This window comes from Mytilus galloprovincialis, chromosome 1 (genome assembly GCF_965363235.1).
Source record: "Mytilus galloprovincialis chromosome 1, xbMytGall1.hap1.1, whole genome shotgun sequence".
Classification (NCBI taxonomy): domain Eukaryota; kingdom Metazoa; phylum Mollusca; class Bivalvia; order Mytilida; family Mytilidae; genus Mytilus; species Mytilus galloprovincialis.
In genome coordinates, this window is record NC_134838.1 from 17,516,671 (window position 1) to 17,536,921 (window position 20,251).

General features: G+C 31.8%; 1 protein-coding gene across 11 annotated transcripts in view; it reads left to right on the top strand.

The window, feature by feature from the left end:
* LOC143067766 (uncharacterized) overlaps positions 1-10,587 on the top strand; it is a 63,216-nt gene extending 52,629 nt beyond the window's left edge. For all 11 annotated transcript variants that reach the window (XM_076241325.1, XM_076241347.1, XM_076241287.1 and 8 more), the window contains 7 exons: positions 100-257; positions 953-1,133; positions 1,826-1,987; positions 2,986-3,153; positions 3,722-3,812; positions 4,156-4,216; positions 6,549-10,587. In XM_076241325.1, coding sequence (XP_076097440.1) covers positions 100-257; positions 953-1,133; positions 1,826-1,987; positions 2,986-3,153; positions 3,722-3,812; positions 4,156-4,216; positions 6,549-7,178 — 1,451 coding nt within the window. In that variant the 3' untranslated portion in view covers positions 7,179-10,587. The remainder of the gene's footprint in view (positions 1-99; positions 258-952; positions 1,134-1,825; positions 1,988-2,985; positions 3,154-3,721; positions 3,813-4,155; positions 4,217-6,548) is intronic.
* Positions 10,588-20,251: the final 9,664 nt, after the last annotated feature.

The following is a 20,251-nucleotide window of genomic DNA, read 5'->3' on the forward strand; positions in this document are numbered from 1 at the left end:
ATTGGTAAATTTTGAGCTGTTATTATTTTTCAGGCCCACATTACCTAGTTTGACATCCGTAGAAGCTATTGGTAACTTTTGAGTTTAATTATTTTTCAGGACCCACATTACCTAGTTTGACATTCGTAGAAGCTATAGGTCACAATCAAGTTTTATTCACATGGAAATTGACAACTATCAATAACAGTACTGGTGACTTTTCTAACTATAATTTGTCATGGTGCAAAAAGAATAGTACAAAACCAGGAAATTGTAAGGTAAGAATAAAATACATACTCCATTGTGTAAACTTTTTAATGCTTAAAACACTCTTATGATCAACATTCTTGTGAATCAATAAATTAAGCACTCTACATTGGGTAAACAAACAAAGTTTAAGCTGGTGTTGGCTTCATAATAATTTCCTGTTGTTATTTTTTGCAAGGAACATTAAGATAAAGTCTTTGGGATAATTATACATCAATAATTTTGTCAATCTTTGAATGCATAGAATATTATGAAATTTGAACTGAATCTATTTATTATTACTAAATACATCTGAAGACTAATTTTGAAAATGTCTTTTTGTTGAGCCTGTGACTTTTGTCGCAGAAAGCTTGAGATGGGGATAGTGATCAGGCGGCGGGGTAAGCTAACTTCCTAAAAGATTTATATTTAAGAAGGTGGAAGACCTGGGTGCTTCAATCATACTTTGTATATAGATGGCTCATGTTCATTTTCATAGTTCAGCGACTACTTGAAAAAAAAGTTAAGATTTTTTGTAATGTTAAATTTTCTATTATTATAAGTAATAGGGTAACTATATTTGGTATGTGCGTACCTTGCAAGGTCCTTATGCTCGTCAGACAGTTTTCGCTTGACCTTGACTTCATTCCATTTCAATATTTGGGAAAAATCAAGAGAGAAAACGGTTCTGATTTGTTAACGTTTACATTGTTTTATTTATTTTCAGGAGGCTATTAAAACAAAATTGATTTTAGACAACAATGCTACAAACAAAGCAACAGTTCCAATTACTAAGAATTATTTTGACTATTGGTTTGGAATATCTGTTGAAGAAACCTTACAGAATGGTTGGTTCATCAGCAGTGGTATTACATGGTACAAACATTGTGTATACTTTAAAGGAGGAGGTTAGTATAGCAAGGGGTGGGAGTGGTCCTGATCTAGAAATTCTAGCCTTAAAAACATAAAATTCTGAGGTCCTGAATTTGAAGAAAATAAATCCAACATCCCGAAATTCAAAAAAAGAAATCCCGGATTCCGAAAGGATCAATCCCAAAATTCTGAGCTTAAAAACACCCCATCCTGACATCCTGAAAAAGGTCCTGCCCCACTCTATAGAGAATCTCGGATTTTCTGATGGCCGTCTAAATAACCTCCCTGAATCTAAGTATATCTTTCTTGCAGAACTTACCTATTTAATTATTTGAGATAAATCAGGATAGTTTGCAGGTCTGTCAAATGTCAAACTGCAGTCCTAGTAAAAACCTTGATAACATGATACAGACTATACTTCTTTTGCAGTTTCTTACGCTGGATTGATCGAGAGGTTGAATAAAAAGATAGTAAATAACAATACTAGAAAACAGCCTTTCATTTCTATTTAAGATTGCAGGATACAATGATTCATCCTGTAAAAACTGTTTCTGAATGAATTGTTAAATTTAACATTTTCGTGATATAAGGCAAAAACAGTTTGTTAAATTAGATGGAATGAATATTTACTTTTTTAATATATATCAATTCTAAGATTATCCAAATAATTAACAAAAACAATTAATTAGTATGTACTTTATGATATGTAAAATGATCTTTAATACAGTTCCAAAGAAACCATTAGAGTTAGAGGTACCCACAGATACTGACCAAGAAGATGGTATTTTTATCAGATGGAAACCATACACCTGTACCCAGGGTCAAGGAAAAGTCGCTTCTTATGAAGTTCGGTTTTGTACAACTGGCAGTGCAGAAGATGGATGTGAAGGTTTGTTTTGTTTTTTCAGTGTTTTCACTCCTTAAACTGAGCTCATAATGTCAAAAAGTTGAAAATTTCAGGTTCAGAATACAATGTACTATACTAACTATTATTTGAGTAAGTTATACATGTTCACATTTTGGTGATTTTAATTATCTTTTATTGATATCTGAAAAATGTCCTGTCCCAACCTAGGGTTAGGTATTGATAACTGAAAAATGTGTCCTTGGACACAAAGCTTCTCCACCTATAGGGTTAGGTAAATGAAAATGAAAAGTGCCAGACATTAGAAAGAGTGAAGTGATCATATTTTCCCCCTCAATATTAAAGGTAATACATCAACAAATACATGTGGGGTTCTTTCATTTTCTACAATGATTAAAGACTTTTAAAGTGTTTAAGCTGAAGCCTACAACTATTTACTGTTGTATTAATTAAGGGGCATAATTCTAGCATTTCACATAGGTGTAAACCCTTTCCACATGTGAAATGATGTGGGCCATAATATTAAGACCTCTGCCTCAAATTTTGATTTCTATTTCTGCTATTGCTTTCCAAATTTGTACAAATGATTGAGTCTAAGAATACATTAAGAAAAAAATGTTGTATTTATGGATTATTATCAATGCAATTTTTCTTATACTGTATATTCAGAAGTTGTTAAATGCATTTAATATTGGGATTTTGAACTTGACACAAGTACAAGACTAATTATTGCAGACACCTAAAATAGTATTTTTTAACAGATGATTGAATTTTAAACGAAGCAGTCTACATCTAAAGTGTCTCCAAAATTATAGTATGAAGTGATGGACTGGTCCATACATTTAGCCTCCTTTCCCACTTTTGTGTCTGATACTTAAATTGAACTACTTGACAGAGTTTTGGGGAAATTTTCACATAATCATGATAATATTACGTTATAACATGGTTTTGTTTCATGAGATTTGCTTGCAGTACCTATTGTTGTGTTTTTATTTATCTTAAAAATATTGTATCATATATAGGCAAAGAACAGAATGAAACAGTGTCTGCCTCAGAATCATCATACACATTACAGAATTTGATTGAAGGTCAAACTTATATAATCAACATAAGTGCCAAAATGGAAGAGGGACAATATGGACCTTGGACTACATCTAAAAAAGTCCTTTTTAAGTCACCAAAGACTTTTGGTAAGTTTACTTTATGTTTCAAGACAAGATTTGTCACTTACATCATGTCTTTACTTAAATGTTTAAATATTTATGAAGTTTAAATTAGCGAAAACAAGGCAAAGATATGTATTTCTTTGAAAGTTGGATTATTAAGATAAACCTTCAGAACTAACTATGGCTTAATTCCCTTTCACTATTTCTTTTGCTTCATCATTTCACTAGAACAAGTGTACGTTTTACAAATTAAATTTTGCTATTATAAAAGAATAAATAGTGTCTCTCTTGCTTGTTCAAATATCAAAATATGTTTGTGAATTTAATCAGAGTATCGTATTGGTAAACTTAACTGTGTTTGCGGATCTGAATAAGTCATGTTTAAAACCATGTGGTATTAAGATATGTAGCTTTACCGGACTGGTTAACCATGCCTGGTATTTTGTATACAGACAGTTGAAAAGAAACAATCTAGATTTTTTCATTTTTTGTAGGATATACAGCAAATGCTTATTCAGTGCTATCATGCTTGATTTGATTGTCTTACCGATTTCTGTGTAACCTCATAATCTATAATTCATTTTGTTTCCAGAATCAGAAAAAGAGAATTTGATACTAGGAGCTGCTATTGGAGGTATTGGAGCATTTGTTATATTGGTAATAGTTGGTATAGTGTATTGTAGGTAAGTAATCATACTGGAAACAAACTGTAAAACAAAGTCAGCTATAAAAAAGAAATGAAAATGTAAAACAATTCAAACGAGAAAAACTAACGGCCTTGAAGCCAGAAATATGTTCTCCAATAGTTCACTATCTTGTGTTCTCAGAATACTTTCAAAAATATAAATATACAAATCAATACAATTAACTTTTATTAAAAAGAAGATGTGGTATGAATGCCAATGAGACAACTCTCCACAAGAGACCAAAACAACACAGATATTAACAACTATAGGTCACCATACAAACAATTCAAATGAGAAAACTTGAGGCCTATTTTACGTAAAGATTTTGTGTACTTTTCAGACATTCTTTAAAAAAACAAGCAGAAGAAGTGAAAGAGATCAATCTGCCTACCATTAAAACAGTATGTATGGTTTTATTAGTTTATTTAGAACAGATATAATACACTCTGGCTTTTCTCTATTTGAGTAAACTTTAGAAGGGAAATATTAACAAGATTTGGCTTCCATTGAATGTGATTATCATTCTATGTTAGTTTGTTGTTGAGTGGTGTTTTAGCCTTTATAATTGAAATCCTCAACCATTAGGTAAATGCATTGACATAATATAAACTTATTGCTAATTCAATATTCAATCAGCTTAAGGTTATAATACACCTCTGAGGAGCCAAAGAATTAAAAAAAAATTCTTAACATGACCTTCAGGTTTATATGATCTGTAAAAAATAATTGGCGAAGAAAACATCATATGGTGGTGCACTTATTTTTTTGCCATGACCCTTTAAAAGTAGCTTTGATGATTTCCCCATATTTTGGGTTATTATTATCGGGACAAATTTGCACTTCCACAATTAAACTTTTTCAAACTTTCAATAAAGATGAAGGGGACAAATCTGAATAAATTTAACTTTAAAAAAATATAGCTAGGTGTTAATATAAGATACTTATTTTATTGTTTTATCATATTTTGATGCTTTTCCTTGTCATATTTACCATGCTATCAATTCTGTAAATTTGTGATTTTTCTCTGTTTTAAGAACAAAATGCATATTATTTCAACTTCTTTGTTATAAATGATTGGATAAATATCTAAAAACATAAAAAGAGATATGGGATGTACATGTTTCTGGTAAAATAATTTCTGGTACCCCTCACCTTTTTACACATTTTTGGTAAAAAGACTCACTATAAAGTGATTGGTAATAGAATTTTAAAACTTTATTACTAAAAAATCACTCATTGTAAATACACAATTTTTTCACAGAGTTGAGTTTAATTATGAAATTTAATAAATTCATTGGTATTTTCCACTTGAATCACATGTTTCGGAAATAATTCCAGAACGAGATTTCAACAAGACTGAAACATCAGAAGAATACTTCCTTAAGAAAACAACATGTATGTACACAAGGCTTTTCTCATGAAATAAAAGAAATTATCTTATTCATTAAAGTATTAAACTGCTTTTAATGTATTGACTTTTTTAAAAACAACCATTTTAATCATTTTGCGTTGTGATCCATTTGTTATATGTCATATGTACCAGCATCTTGGGAAAAAATGTTTTTTATTAGATTAAGGTGGAACCCTACACCTACCCTAAAATTAAATTGGCTCGTTTAATTTTCATAAAATTTTGAGAAAGTATTCACTTTGACCCTTTGACAAAAATATGAAAATTTCAAAAAAATTGAACCAACCATTTTTTCATTAAAATTACACTTATTATATAGCAGTTTGATAAACACTAATTTTGATCATTGAGAAGCTCAATAATCCCTTAACAACACAATGTAATTGAAACATTTAGCTGATTTTACAGAGTTATCTTCCTGTAGTGTTAGGTACCATCTTAATCCTTTTATTGTGGATTCACTAATATTCGTTGGATACTAATTTTCGTGGATTTCGTCGGTACAGAGAAACCAAGATTTAAATATTCAACGAATTACAAATTTTCTAAAGGAATGTATGTAGACATTGCCACGACCACAAAATTAAATATCCACAGACATGCAAGTTTTCCTCAATCCACTAAATTGGTACCCACGAAAATTAATGAATCCACAGTTGGTTAAAATGATTAATAACAAAGGTAGAATAATGATGATGTTTTTAAGGCAAAGTCTGAAAATGTAGAGATGTTCATGTTCTAGTAGCATCTAATCTTATCGTATGGTGAAAGAGTGTAGTAAAGGGGGTACATGTACAGCTAGACTAATACAAACATAAATAGTCATTGGAATTTATAACCAATTTTTTTTTTTAAATGGCTTATACTTTGGGCTTGTGTACCTGGTTGCACAGTGAATAATGAGCTTCAAGCAGGAACAAATGGGATATACAAATTGCAAATACAAAACTAAACTAACTCTTAACTATATTGGTTAAATATGATATACAGTTAAATCAGAAATTACTGTGTATATGTATTTGTGTGATTTTTGAAGAATTAACAAAAATGTGAGATTAATTATTGCGATTTCAGAAAAAACCTGAAACAAATTTATCTATCAAATATTATATTGTGAGTTGTTTTTATTGTGATACTAACCCTGTTGCATTATTCCCATTAATAAAACCCTCACAATAACTTATCAAAATGGATTTAAATAAATAGAGCAATGATTAAAAATGTTTGTGCATGCTGCAGAATTGGTAAAAAAGTTGATTATTTGGAAAATATAAATTTACTACATGTAATTATAAATGAATAAACCTTTCTGTCTTTTTTAGAAATCTGGTTTTGATAAAAGAGAAAACAATGGCAGTGGAATTGATACCCATGAATCTCTTCAGCCTTTACTACGGAATAGTAACGGAAACGATAGTGGATTAGGTGGATCCAGTACAAACGGAAACAGTATATCGCAGAACAATAGTTTGGATAAAAAATATTCCAATCAAAATGGCAGCACGGGAGGGTACAACAGTAAACACAATAATCATATACATCAGAATGGTAGTATGATTCAAACAGATGCTATAATCGAATCTCCTGGAATTAGTGAAAATACTAATCAATCCTTCGGAGAAACTTCGTTCACCACAGGTGAAATGTCCGGTGGAAATGAAATGAACAGTGTAGATTACACAGATGTTGAGCTACATTCTTCCGATGAGGAATCCTCTGCAAATAACTCTTCATGTGTTCCGTCAAGCAATAATTCACCGAAACATTCAGGAAAAAAATCATTTTACTCAAGTACGAATAAATCTGATAGAGAAAACAAAGGATTTACGGACACAGATGAAAGAGGACACGATTCCAGTAATATTGATTCTTATTGTGAGCAGGGGGAAACAAGTGCTATAGATTCTTATTGTCAGAAGGGGTTAAATTCAAGTACTGGTGTAACAACATGATTAATATATTGTTAGTGTACACCAGTCTTAATCTATAACTATATTTTAACAATAATGCATAGAATGTTATCCACATATGTAACATCATGAAAAATGCTCAAAAACTTGCCTGGAATATTCGTTATATGACAATATGTCTCCCTCGTATATTTTGGCAAGACATTGTATTTAGTCCTGTCCGTCCATCTGTATGTCTATTACTAGCGCTATTCAAGACCAAATTTCTGCGTACAGGATGTAGTAGTTATGAGTAAATGTACCTCCTATTTGATTTTTTTATCAGGTTGCAACTGGGGCAAAACAAAACATGAACTGCCTTTTCTGTTTACAAGGAATTTCTTAAATGGGAAATTTACAATGTACATTTGAATACGTATACATAGATTGTAATGAAATAAAATTAGCAATTTAGGTTGAAAATGAAGGAATGGTTGACAGACTTCATGGTTGTGGTTTCACATCATGTGCATATATTTTACTAATGTTTTAGGGGCATTTTACATGTAAAATTATCATGTTGAAATTTTAAACATAAATTTTGAAATTAATTTTTATTTTAATTTTATTTTAAAAGTAATTTTATTTTTCTGATAATACCAAAATCATATCATATGGCAGCTTAAAACACAGTTTGAATCCATTATTTGTTATGGATAGTTAGATTATAAATCATTCAATCATATAATGTTTCAACTGACAAGTTGTATTTTTTTTGCAATTTATATTGTTTTGTTTTACAGTTCAATCATAGCTTGCATTTATTATGAATCTCTTTGTTATCTGATCACTGCATTTAAATGTTTGTCAAAAATTTCAGCTGTTAATTGATTTCTTTACATTCGTTAAAATTGTATATAACAATATTATTACAATCTCTGCATATCACAACGAAGGAATTAGGAAATATACTAACTTGCTGTATGCACTTCTTGGACTTTTATGTTGTAGTTATATATGACTTGAGCTGTTATCTTTTATTGATTAGTAGTATTGTTATTACTAACTTTCCATTAACAAAGGAATAAACATTCCTTGTATGTCAGTTTCACTTTGTAGTTATATTTTGTATTAACTTATGTACGTACATACTTGTAATTTTATGAATGAATTTATTTATTATTTTGAATTAATGCGGTAAAACATAATCAGTTTTCCTAGCCTATCTAAGTTGTTGGTGTGTTCAATGGACAGCTTGACATTGCTATGACTATTTGGAAATCAACACAGAATAGAAATACCAATACAGAAAATGTGACAAATTATCTGTAATTTTTGTATGTTTGATAAATTTGTGATATAACGGGTTCATTTTAGAAAAATCCTTAAATTTTTAGCTCACCTGGCCTAAAAGGCCATGTGAGCTTTTCTCATCACTTGGCGTCCGTCGTCGTCGTCGTCGTCGACGTCGTTGTCGTCGTTAACAATTTTTCAAACATCTTCTCCTCTGAAACTACTGAATGGATTTGAATGAAACTTAACATGATTGTTCCTTAGTATATCCTGCACAAAATGTGCGCTTCGATTTTTGATCCGTCAAAAAACATGGCCGCCGTTACTTAAAATAGAACATAGGGGTCAAATGCAGTTTTTGGCTTATATCTCAAAAACGAAAGCATTTAGAGCAAATCTGACATGGGGTAAAAATGTTCATTAGGTCAAGATCTATCAGCCCTGAAATTTTCAGATGAATCAAACAAACCATTGTTGGGTTGCTGCCACTTAATTGGTAATTTTAAGGAAATTTTGCAGTTTTTGGTCATTATCTTGAATATTATTATAGATAAAGATCAACTGTAAACAGCAAAAAAGATCAGCAAAGTAAGATCTACAAATAAGTTAATATGACCAAAATTGTCAATTGACCCCTTAAGGGGTTATTGTCCTTTAATGACAATTTTTCACAATTTGTTCATCATATTTGCTAACTTTAAAAAATCTTCTCCTCTGAAACTACTGAATGGATTTGGTTAAAACTTAGCATGGTTGTTCCTTAGATTATCCTGCACAAAGTGTGTGCTTTGATTTTTGATCCGTCAAAAAACATGGCCGCCGTTACTTAAAATAGAACATAAGGGTCAAATGCAGTTTTTGGCTTATATCTCAAAAACGAAAGCATTAAGAGCAAATCTGACATGGAGTAAAAATGTTCATTAGGTCAATATCTATCAGCCCTGAAATTTTCAGATGAATCAAACATCCAATTGTTGGGTTGCTGCCACTTAATTGGTAATTTTAAGGAAATTTTGCAGTTTTTGGTCATTATCTTGAATATTATTATAGATAAAGATAAACTGTAAACAGCAAATATGATCAGCAAAGTAAGATCTACAAATAAGTCAATTTGACCAAAATTGTCAATTGACCTCTTTAGGAGTTATTGCCCTTTAAAGACTTTTTTCACAATTTGTTCATCATGTTGACTTACTTTAAAAAATCTTCTCTTATGAAACTGCTGTATCAATTTCAGCCAAACTTAGGCTAAATGAGTTTCAGAGTTTCAGAGTATCTAGTATAAATTTTATATTTCATTTCCTTGTATGTCAAGAAACATAGCTCCTATGGCTAAAATAGAACATAGGAGAAAATGATTTTTTTTTGCTTTTGAAGAAAATAGGACGATTCAAAGAACATTTAAATAAATTGAAGTATTAATGACATTCCTGCCATTTCCTTCAATTGTCAGGTAAAATTCCAGGTATTGTGTCTTAATATAAATAATGATCATATTTTTTTTCCTTTTTTATCATTACCATGTGTTGAGTTTTAATCTTGTGCTTCAGTAGCAACATTTCAATAATTTATTCAAATTTTACACATAGTTACATGTTGTATTACATAATTTTATAAATATTTGATGATAGTGATTCATAAAAATTACTGTTGTGGTGTTATAGAGGTTTTGATAAAGGCTCAAATAGTAAGATCTGAACATGTTATCATTGTCTGTCTTCTATTCTGTTAGTTACCTGTTACCAAAGCTCTGTTGTATCTTCATTACAAACAATTCAGGAATTTTACCATAATTTCTCATTGAATATTGCTTATCATTGTTCAGATATTTGAAAATAGTGAAAAAATCTCACAACAAAACCAGATTTTAAAAGTAAAATTATATTTTGATTAGCAGATAAAGATATGGTTCTTGCAGAGCAATCTGTTTGTCCTCAATCCAAGTGACAATTACAGCATTTAGTCAAATGTACTGGTGTCAACCTTTTATATACACATATAATTCAATTCATATTTTCAATTTTATTACTGATCTGTTGATTTTTAGTACATACACATATAATTCATATTATTTGCATTCCATTTTATTATTGATTTGTTGTTTTAGTATGCATAATGTTTGTGAAAATTTACAATGTTTTATGATCTACTATGTCACTGAATAAATTATACAAATATACTTCTCAGAGAATTTCTTTAATGGGTGTTGGATAAAATATTGATAAAGAATATATTGGATTTATCAGCTGTATGTGTATACATATACATTGCAGTTCAATCTTCTCAAGGATGACCTATTTTTTAAGAACTTTGTAATATGTCAACTAGCATAAAATGCATGTTTAATCACAGCCACTATTGTAAAAAATCAAATTTGCTGAGTAATTTCAAAACAATTTCAGACGGTGTCAAAGTTCATTTTGAGATTACGATTATAATTTTGAAACTTTACTTATTACAAAGAAATTAAAATCAACTTTGATTGTCTCTATTGTACAACTTCTGTTCCATATTATTTCATATAAAAAATAAGACCTAGTATGATTACTATTGAGACAAATATTCACCAGAGACAAAATAAGGAGAATGAAAGCAATTATAGGTTACTGTATGAGCTTCAATAGTTATCAAAGCCTTAGATTTGATACGCCTGACACGTGTTTCCTCTTCATAAGAACTGTTATTGATACTTAGATCAAAATAGTGAGAAAGCCAAATAAGTATAAATTTGAAGAGTATTGAGTACCCAAAATTCCAAAAAGTTTTGCCAAATACAACTAAGGTAATTTAGACCTGGGATAAGAAAATCCTTTTGTTAGTATTTCGAATAATTCATACTTTTGCAAACTGTAAATTTATAAAAATTATATATATATATATAATTGATATTCATGTCAACACAAAAGTGCTGACTACTTGGGTGGTGATACATTCGGGACGAAACTTCCTTCAGCAGTGGCATCAAAAATTAAGACAAAAACCCATGTTGTGTAGTGAGCTATTATAGGGCATGAAAATTGTTAAACAATTCATACCAGAAAACTTGATATTTTTATAAAACAATAAATAAGAGAAAGAAAATAACTGGTTAAAATTGTAAACATAATCATTGATTCAAGATTGAGACATTAGTTTGGTGTAATAAATTTAGTAATCATACTATCAAGAATGAACTGCAGTATATTGGCTTACGTTGGTTTTGCATTCATTGACTTTAAATAGCAATTTAGAAGCAAAACAATGTCCAGAGGATAAATGTTTGTTGCTAAAGGAAGCCCATTATAGTTCACTTTTTATAATTTCTCCAAACAAGTTATACTTGTTTCTCCACACACACCACAAGGGGTGACTGAGGTCTATCATTATGGTTGTCATTTGACTTTTTCCCATCCAGCAGTAACACCGCAAGGGGTGAATGAGGTCTATCATTATGGTTGTCATTTGACTTTTTCCCATCCAGCAGTAACACCGCAAGGGGTGAATGAGGTCTATCATTATGGTTGTCATTTGACTTTTCCCCATCCAGCAGTAACACCGCAAGGGGTGACTGAGGTCTATCATTATGGTTGTCATTTGACTTTTTTCCCATCCAGCAGTAACACCACAAGGGGTGACTGAGGTCTATCATTATGGTTGTCATTTGACTTTTTTCCCATCCAGCAGTAACACCACAAGGGGTGACTGAGGTCTATCATTATGGTTGTCATTTGACTTTTTTCCCATCCAGCAGTAACACCACAAGGGGTGACTGAGGTCTATCATTATGGTTGTCATTTGACTTTTTTCCCATCCAGCAGTAAAGACTTTTGTTGGACAATTCCTTTTGCTGTGTTTGATGTTAAAACTACAGCTACGTCTGGTCAGAAAAGTGACATTAAAGCTGTCTGCCTTGTGTTAATAGTGTACCATGCTCTGCACGTTTAGGGGTTTGTGTGTGGGTGGCCTGTTGCAAAAAGAATGTCATCTAAAATATAATCATTTCACACTGGCATTTGAAGATATCACCCTTTATTCCAGTTGACCCGATTTTCAGAACTTTTTGTTGCATCAATTGTTAATTAATTTGTTCTCGTACTGAATACTATATAATTTGATGTGCTGTTGGAATGTCACTTCAAAGGCCATTGTGAGTTTCTGCTATCATTAAACATATGCTAGATGATTTGATGTCCATGGTCTGCTGCCGATTGCTGTAAACTGTTATAACTATATTCCAGAGACATATAAATACATGTATACATGTCTCTGTATATTCTTATCAGCAATAAAATTTACAAAAAAGTTCTCTATTTAAATATTCAATTCTTTGCTGAAACCATCAGTTAAATATTAGAACATTTGACTCTTCTATACCGTTCTCTCAAGTATATTTAAATCCAAACTTCAAAAATTATACGAATTGATCCTGCTTCATAAATAAGTCAACGCAAATACAGTTAATCTTTATTTTGGGAGGGATAAATCGTACTTTGTTACTCTGATTCAAACCAAAGATTATCTGAATCTGGTATTACCTCAAGATGCTTGATGTCTCGAATGGAAATATATTTGTTTCGTTTGGAGGGCCTGTTTTTACGACTAACTATTGACATCCGCATGAAGACCAACTGTGCCTCTCTTCTTCCCGACCTATTCCTTTGTTCGTATGGCTTTAAATAAGAGTTTCTGAGAATGAATGAAATGAAGCTACACACTCAGCTATATAGATGAAGTCATGCCTCAAGGTTAATCCGTGTAATCAAATGTCGTTTTTTTCCCCTATTTATTTTTCCAAGGCATTGCCAGTTTATTTTCGACTTATGTGTTTTGATATCCTTTTGTTCTTTTTCGTCATATTTTTCGTCTATCTTCATGTACTTGTAGTTGTTATCCTTAAGTGATTATTTTTTTTATATTTCAATTTTCTGTCATCTCGAAAACTAACAGATAGTCACGAAATGTTAACATAAAACAATCAATGGCCTGCTCTACAAGACCTACAGGATTGTACATGTGACTCAAAGTATCGATAGCTGATGAATTTAGTTCTTAAATACCATGGTTAGATAACCTTTATAGCCTGTTTTTCTGATCGTTCATACAAGGTCATGTTTTTTAGCATCATCTTTTAAATACAGTTTCTGCTATTGAGATGAATGTATTTCGCCCCTCTTTTACACTTAGAGATTGACAGTGATGGTTGATTCAAAATAGATGGTTTTATTTATTTTTTCATGCTCAGCTTCCCATATCTGTGTATCATCTATCAAACCTTCACGTCACATGATATATATAAAAATTTATCAGTTGATATAGTATCGACGTCTTGTGTCAAATAATGAATTCCGTGATCGAGGGTTGATGAATCAAGGGTTTATAAGGAAAGTGTTGTATTAAGTAAAGGCAACATTATTATATCTCTGTTCAATAGTCATAAAGAATTGAGAAGCTGAGAATTACTGACGGAGGAAGAACAGTTTACCTCGGGCAATCTTAGATATGGGGCATTCGATAATATTTAACAATCTTAGACTTCATTTCTTTTAAAAATGTTAAAATATATATAATATTTGGGCCCTGCGCTTGCAATACAAATGACATTTAAATGATTATTAAGATACTCTCTTAATTTGAACGTAAATAGTTGTAAATTAAGGCAGCAGTAGTATGCCGTTGTTCAATAGTCATAAATTTAAGCGAAAAAATCCTTTCCACAAACCAAAATAAACCAAAACAACTGCCATATCCCTGACGTAGTACAGGAAATTGGAAAAAAATTCAGGAATACAGTACAAATAAACGCACGAACACTCAGGCCAGAGAAACAAAATAATTGAATTATGTAGAGATGAAAGTTCCATTCTTTATTTCAATTACATCACAAAAAGAAACCACTGCTATAGTTTAGCACTTTATACAACTAAATTCTAGCCAACGTTTTTATTGACATTGATACACAAGTATACGTAGATGCTTGCTGAAATATAAACAGTAAATAATGGGTTGTCTATTTCATAGAACCTGAAGTTAAACCAAAAGACCAATATAATCTTTCGTTATAGTTGAAAACTCATCATAAGTATCGTAAATTAACAATAACATTGTCTTGCGTAGGTATTGAAATGCTTCAAGCTGAGCCTATTTTACAATTAGTTTACTCTTTATCCGTGCAGACTTTCTGGGCGTGATGATCAGCTCAGTCGAGGATTTGTTAACCGAAATTTCCCCCAATGCATGAACGGTATTTTGTAAGTTTTCGAATGTTGTTGATGTTACAAACGATAGGTTTAATCCTACAAAGTTCTCTGTTGATCTTCTATTGAAAGTTTCCAATTCTGTCATGAGATGTTCCAGACTTTTGGACATTACAAACGAATGTGTATCTGATCCATAGTCTTTCACCATTGTAATATCACTTTGCCATGTTTTCAAAGTTTCTGTTCTCTTTTCCAAGTCTTTTGTTTGAGTTTCTAGTTTTTCTATACATTCTTTATGAGCTTGTAACAGTTTTTCCTCAATTCTCATTTCCAGTGAATCTAAATAATCATTAACTTTTCGCCTCATTTCACTTAACGTTGTTCTGATTCCATTTCTCTGTGCATTTATCATTCCAATATTGTCTTTCTTATGATTTTCTAATTCATTTAATGTTGTAAGTGCCTCTTTCATTCGAAGTCCTAAGTCCTCGATCTTTCCATTCTTCTTTGCGTCAACAGAGGCCTCCCCAAGGGTTATGATTTCATGGCATTCCTTCTGATGGATCGTTACACAACCCGGACAACACAATTTGTCATGACTTTTACAGTAAAATGTAAAACTACCTCCAGTATGGTCACAACATGTTTGTGTAAAGTTCCTTAAAAAGTCACTGATATCTTTTAGTTTCAGTAACGGTATGAGCCTGTGTGTAATACTTGTCTTTGACTTCTTGTGATGTTTTTCACAGTCTGAACACAGACCTTCAGCACAATCAATGCACCAACAGAAAGCATAGTCTTCACTACTATCCCTCTTGCAAGGTCCACATGCTTCGTCGGAAGTTTGTAAAGTGACCACTTTACTGGTAGACAAAGTAGATTTGGAACGTGAAGAAGGGAGTTTGCTTGCCATATCTGTATCTGTATCCAATGAATTTCTGCCAATATAGGCACACCTCCGTTATATGGAGTAAAACAATAAAAGTAGTTCCACCACCGCAATAGTATAGAATATTAATCCATCAATATATTTACACTATGAGCACTATGTACACAGTTCAAATTACGATATTTATTTATCCTTTTATATGTAAAAGATAAAAATTGTCTGTATACTATTAAAATAGGAATATAATAATTCTATTTATTAAAATTTAGCCTAGGCGATCTGCAAAAACCCTATTTGACCTTTCTATCCATAACTATCTTCAAAATATGAAATAATAGTGTTCCTTTCGAAATGTTTTTATCTATCAATTATTAAACTGAGTTATTCTTGCTCATGGTTGATTTCAGTTAGAAAAGAGAAATTCAATAACTAGAACATAAAATGTGTTTAAAACATTGTTCATGTATGATTACCAACAATATCACATTGCTTGATTTGATTTAATTATTGTGTTTACATTGACAATTGAAATTAAGACGATTTATTTTACGCGTAGCAAGCATGATTGGCACTGTATACTTCGGATATGAAATACAATGTTAAGTTATAAGTGATATTCTTTTAAACTTTTTTTGTGTCAACTTAATATGGTGTTAACTCGCGATTTTATTTGAAATATTCATCTGTTTATTATTTTTGCCGAGCCTTCAAAAAAGCGAGACATAGCGATAGTACATTCCGTCGCCGTCGTCGGCGGCGGCGTCCACAAATACTCACTCTGTGGTTTAAAGTTTTTGAAATTTTAATAACTTTCTTAAACTATTCTGGATTCGTATCAAACTTGGACAGAAGCATGTTTATGATCATAAGATAGTATCCAGAAGTAAATTTTGTAAAAAAAAATCCTGTTTTTCTGTATTTTTTACTTATAAATGGACTTAGTTTTTCTGACGGGAAACATTACATTTACTCTGTGGTTAATTTTTTTTAAATTTTACTAACTTTCTTAAACTATCCTGGATTTGTACAAAACTTGGACAGAAGCTTGTTTATGATCATTAGATAGTATCCAGAAGTAAATTTTGTAAAAGAAAATCCATTTTTCCAGTATTTTACTTATAAATGGACTTAGTTTTTCTGCCAGGATACCATACATTCACTCTGTGGTTAAAGTTTTAATCTTTTTTTAAACTTTCTTATACTATTCTGGATTTGTACCAAACTTTGACAGAAGCTTGTAAATGATCAAAAGCTAGTATCTAGAACGAAATTTGGTTAAAATTTTATACCTGTTTATCCGTATTTTACTTATAAATGAACTTAGTTTTTCTTCTGTTTAATAGTATATAGAGTCTGCAGTTAAAGTTTTTAAAACATTTATTAGATTCATAAACTATCCTGGATTTTTACCAAACTTGGACAGAAGCTTCTTACAATCAAAAGATAGTATCTAGGAGGAATATTTTGCTTGATTTTTTTCCTCATTTTCGTTGAGCCTATGATTAACAGCAAAAGTAGGTGAGACACTGTGTTCCGCGGAACCTTTACGATTTTTTTCTCAAACAACTGCTTTTAGAATAGGAAATATGGTTGTTTTAATTATATCTTAATGATTTTGTTCTTTAAGAAAGGTGTTGATGGCATATCTTTCACAGTTTCTGTTAGAAATAATTTACATTATCAAGATAATTATTAGAATTATAACAAAGCCCCAAACAAATTCGTACGAGTTTTTTTAGAGCACGTTATATTAAGTTTGATGACGTATTAGGAGTTGACAGTTAAATTGACAATTCGGCGTATTCTCCCATGACACTTATACATTGGAAATCTTTGCAATCATATGTAGGTGTTTATACTTTCTTTGAACCCCAACATAAGATAAAGAACAAGGCTATTATTTTTGGTCCTTTTCGGTCATTTAGCTGTCAACTATTTCGATTCTTTAATACTATCTTTTCCTTCAAATATTCGGCTTTGAGTGCTTCTGGTGGAGGTTAATCCAGGAAAGCGCTTCGGACGCCTGTAATTCGGTGATAGTGTTTTTGAATATTCTCAAGAAAACTGCCATTTTCCTTTTTCTTCGACTTCTGCTATATTCTATGATTGAGTAATTCAATTTGGTGACTACGATTAATTCCTAGTGTATTACCAGCCCACTAGCCAGTATTTCTCAGCTGTACTGGCATATATATAAGGATATCAGTTGATTGAAATTTGTGGTTATAAAAGTTGTCCACATCATTTCAAATTAGGAAATATATCCGTTCATGCCAAGCTCTGATTCCTTGTTCAGATTTGGTTAACTGCATAGGTCTTTATGAAGTTTTTATCATCTCTGCAAAGTTTGTAATAGGTTATGGATATTCAAATGCTTTGGTCTCGACCATCACCGAATAGAAACAAAAAGTATTAGCCCAACAGCCTGTACTCCTGTACGAGCATGAAAATACGAAGTGTTTGATTGAAACAAGCTCATGATGCTGTAATACAGCTTTTCCTAAATTCAGTTTATAAATTGCTATTGTGACAGTTATCTAAACCAGTAACCCAAAATTACATCATTTGAAAATAAAGCTTTTCCAAAACATCGATCAGTTTATAGTCTTAGATACTCTTATTTTTATCTTTGTTCTACTGATAATACTAAAGATTTGTTAAAGGAATTTGTTAAAGGGGCACTTTGAAACTCAATTTTAGAATTAACAGGAAACAAATTTTGCCTTAATCTCAGTCTATCAATCGCCTTTGTGATCTTGTCACATCCAACTTCACATTGTCTCCCTAAAAAACATGATTCAAGTATTTGATTCAAGATGCATGTGTCTTTTAATCAATAATGTGTCTAAATCTTTGTCTATCTATTGCTACTGTGACGGAGACCATTTTGATTTATGGCTGAAAATATATTCTCCAGAAACAAAACTTTTAAAAAAGATTAATTGGTTGTAGGCACTGTGACTTTGATCCTCAACCTAATCAATTGGAATTGTGTTAGTTCAAACAGGCTTTTGAAACAAAAATTGTTTACAGTTTAACCAAATTGTTCATTATTAAATAATTATTGTCCTTAAGGTATTCTATATAATTTCGGAAATTAGAGTAATGATTCTTTAAAAATGGACTTCATGTTCTTGAATTTGTTATCAATTAATTTTAAAGTATACACAAAATGGTTATTTCTATAACACATACATTTGCAAATATGGCTGCATATACAAAAACAAATAGTGAAATTCAAAATGTTAATCAATATGTTACATGTTATTGTAATTGTTCTTTAAACGCTTTCAGTTTTAATGGTTGGAATGAAATAGGTTGAAACGAGTCCATTGACGTTAATATAGGTCGGTTAAATGTGGTGGAATAGTAGGTAACTCATCTGAACTTTGAGGCAGTGCCGAGGGCACATTGTTTCGTGTCTCCTCAATGCACGTCTTACATCACTTATCGCGTTTTCGTCTGCCGTACCCACTACATCGTCAAACTATTCTATGTAATCAATAGGTGTACCTTTCTTCAGGCGGATTAGATGATTGCCATAATTTAAAATGGTTAAAGGGCAACTATTTCCTTTTCCAACTACGTGCGAAACCAATTCGCAACTATTCAGCGAGTATGGTCCTAAAATGCACTCCTATTCAGCACTTTTATTAGTTTTATGGTAACAGTCATGTTTAAATTTGGCGGAACTGTGATAGTTCGTTTTATAAAAACTTGCTGAGTTGAAATCTCGTTTCCACTGTTAGCAAATGCCGCATTTATCATTTTATTGTTGATGGTAATTGTGGGAGTACTCAGGTTTATCACTGCGCTCAGTGTGTCCAAAATAACTAGCCTAAATATAACATCGTCTGTTAATGGCTCTTTACACACATCTCATTGTATGTTTACTCTATTAATGTCGAGAGTCGTTCTTTATAATCTTCCTTATAACAAGCTGTTAACCCAAACCACGTAGCGTGACGTTCTCCAAATCTCCATTTTCTGCCGGAAATAATTTCTCATTTACTAATGTTATCATTGCAGCAGTGTCCAAAATCATGCTCACATTCTGGTCTTGTATAGTACCTCGTACTGCTACGCTCTTTCAAATGGTTCGTCCGGCGTCTGGCGTACTAATTTATAATCCTGGTACCTTGATAACTATGATGACAATATCGGACGAGGCCATAGTCTTTGTTCGATTTTGTGATGAGGAATGTCATGGCCAAAAGACTATGGAATCGTGAGTTGTCCTACTGGCCCGACCCTTTGCTCCATTGTTTGGGTTGCACTTTGATTTGCTCCGTATCCTGGTGAAGGTGACCGTTGTCTGAAATATTCTGGATTTCTGTAGTTTGTCTGTGGAGACGCTTACCGTTGTCTTTAGGGACTATATGATCTCTAGCTTAGTGGGGGTGTTGCTGATCGATAGGCATTAAGCTTTAGGTGTTTCTATCTGGCGATCTACCGCGATTGTATTGCTCAGGAGATCTTTCACGTGTATATTGATCAGGTGATCTTCCATTGAACTGGTGATCTTCCATGATTATTTGATCAGAAGAACCGTGGTTATATTGATCGGCCAATCTACGGTTATGCTGATTAGTTGAAAGCATAACATTAGATAGTTCTGTACAAATTTGTGTGAGGTTATGCATCTCATTATCCGAAGGACTGCCCATATTTCCTTTATCGGTCGGTGATACTGCGCCATCAGCAAAGTAGACTTGTCGATGGTCATAATTGGCACTTATTTATCAATATATCGCCATCTGGTTTGCTATTGAGGTTTT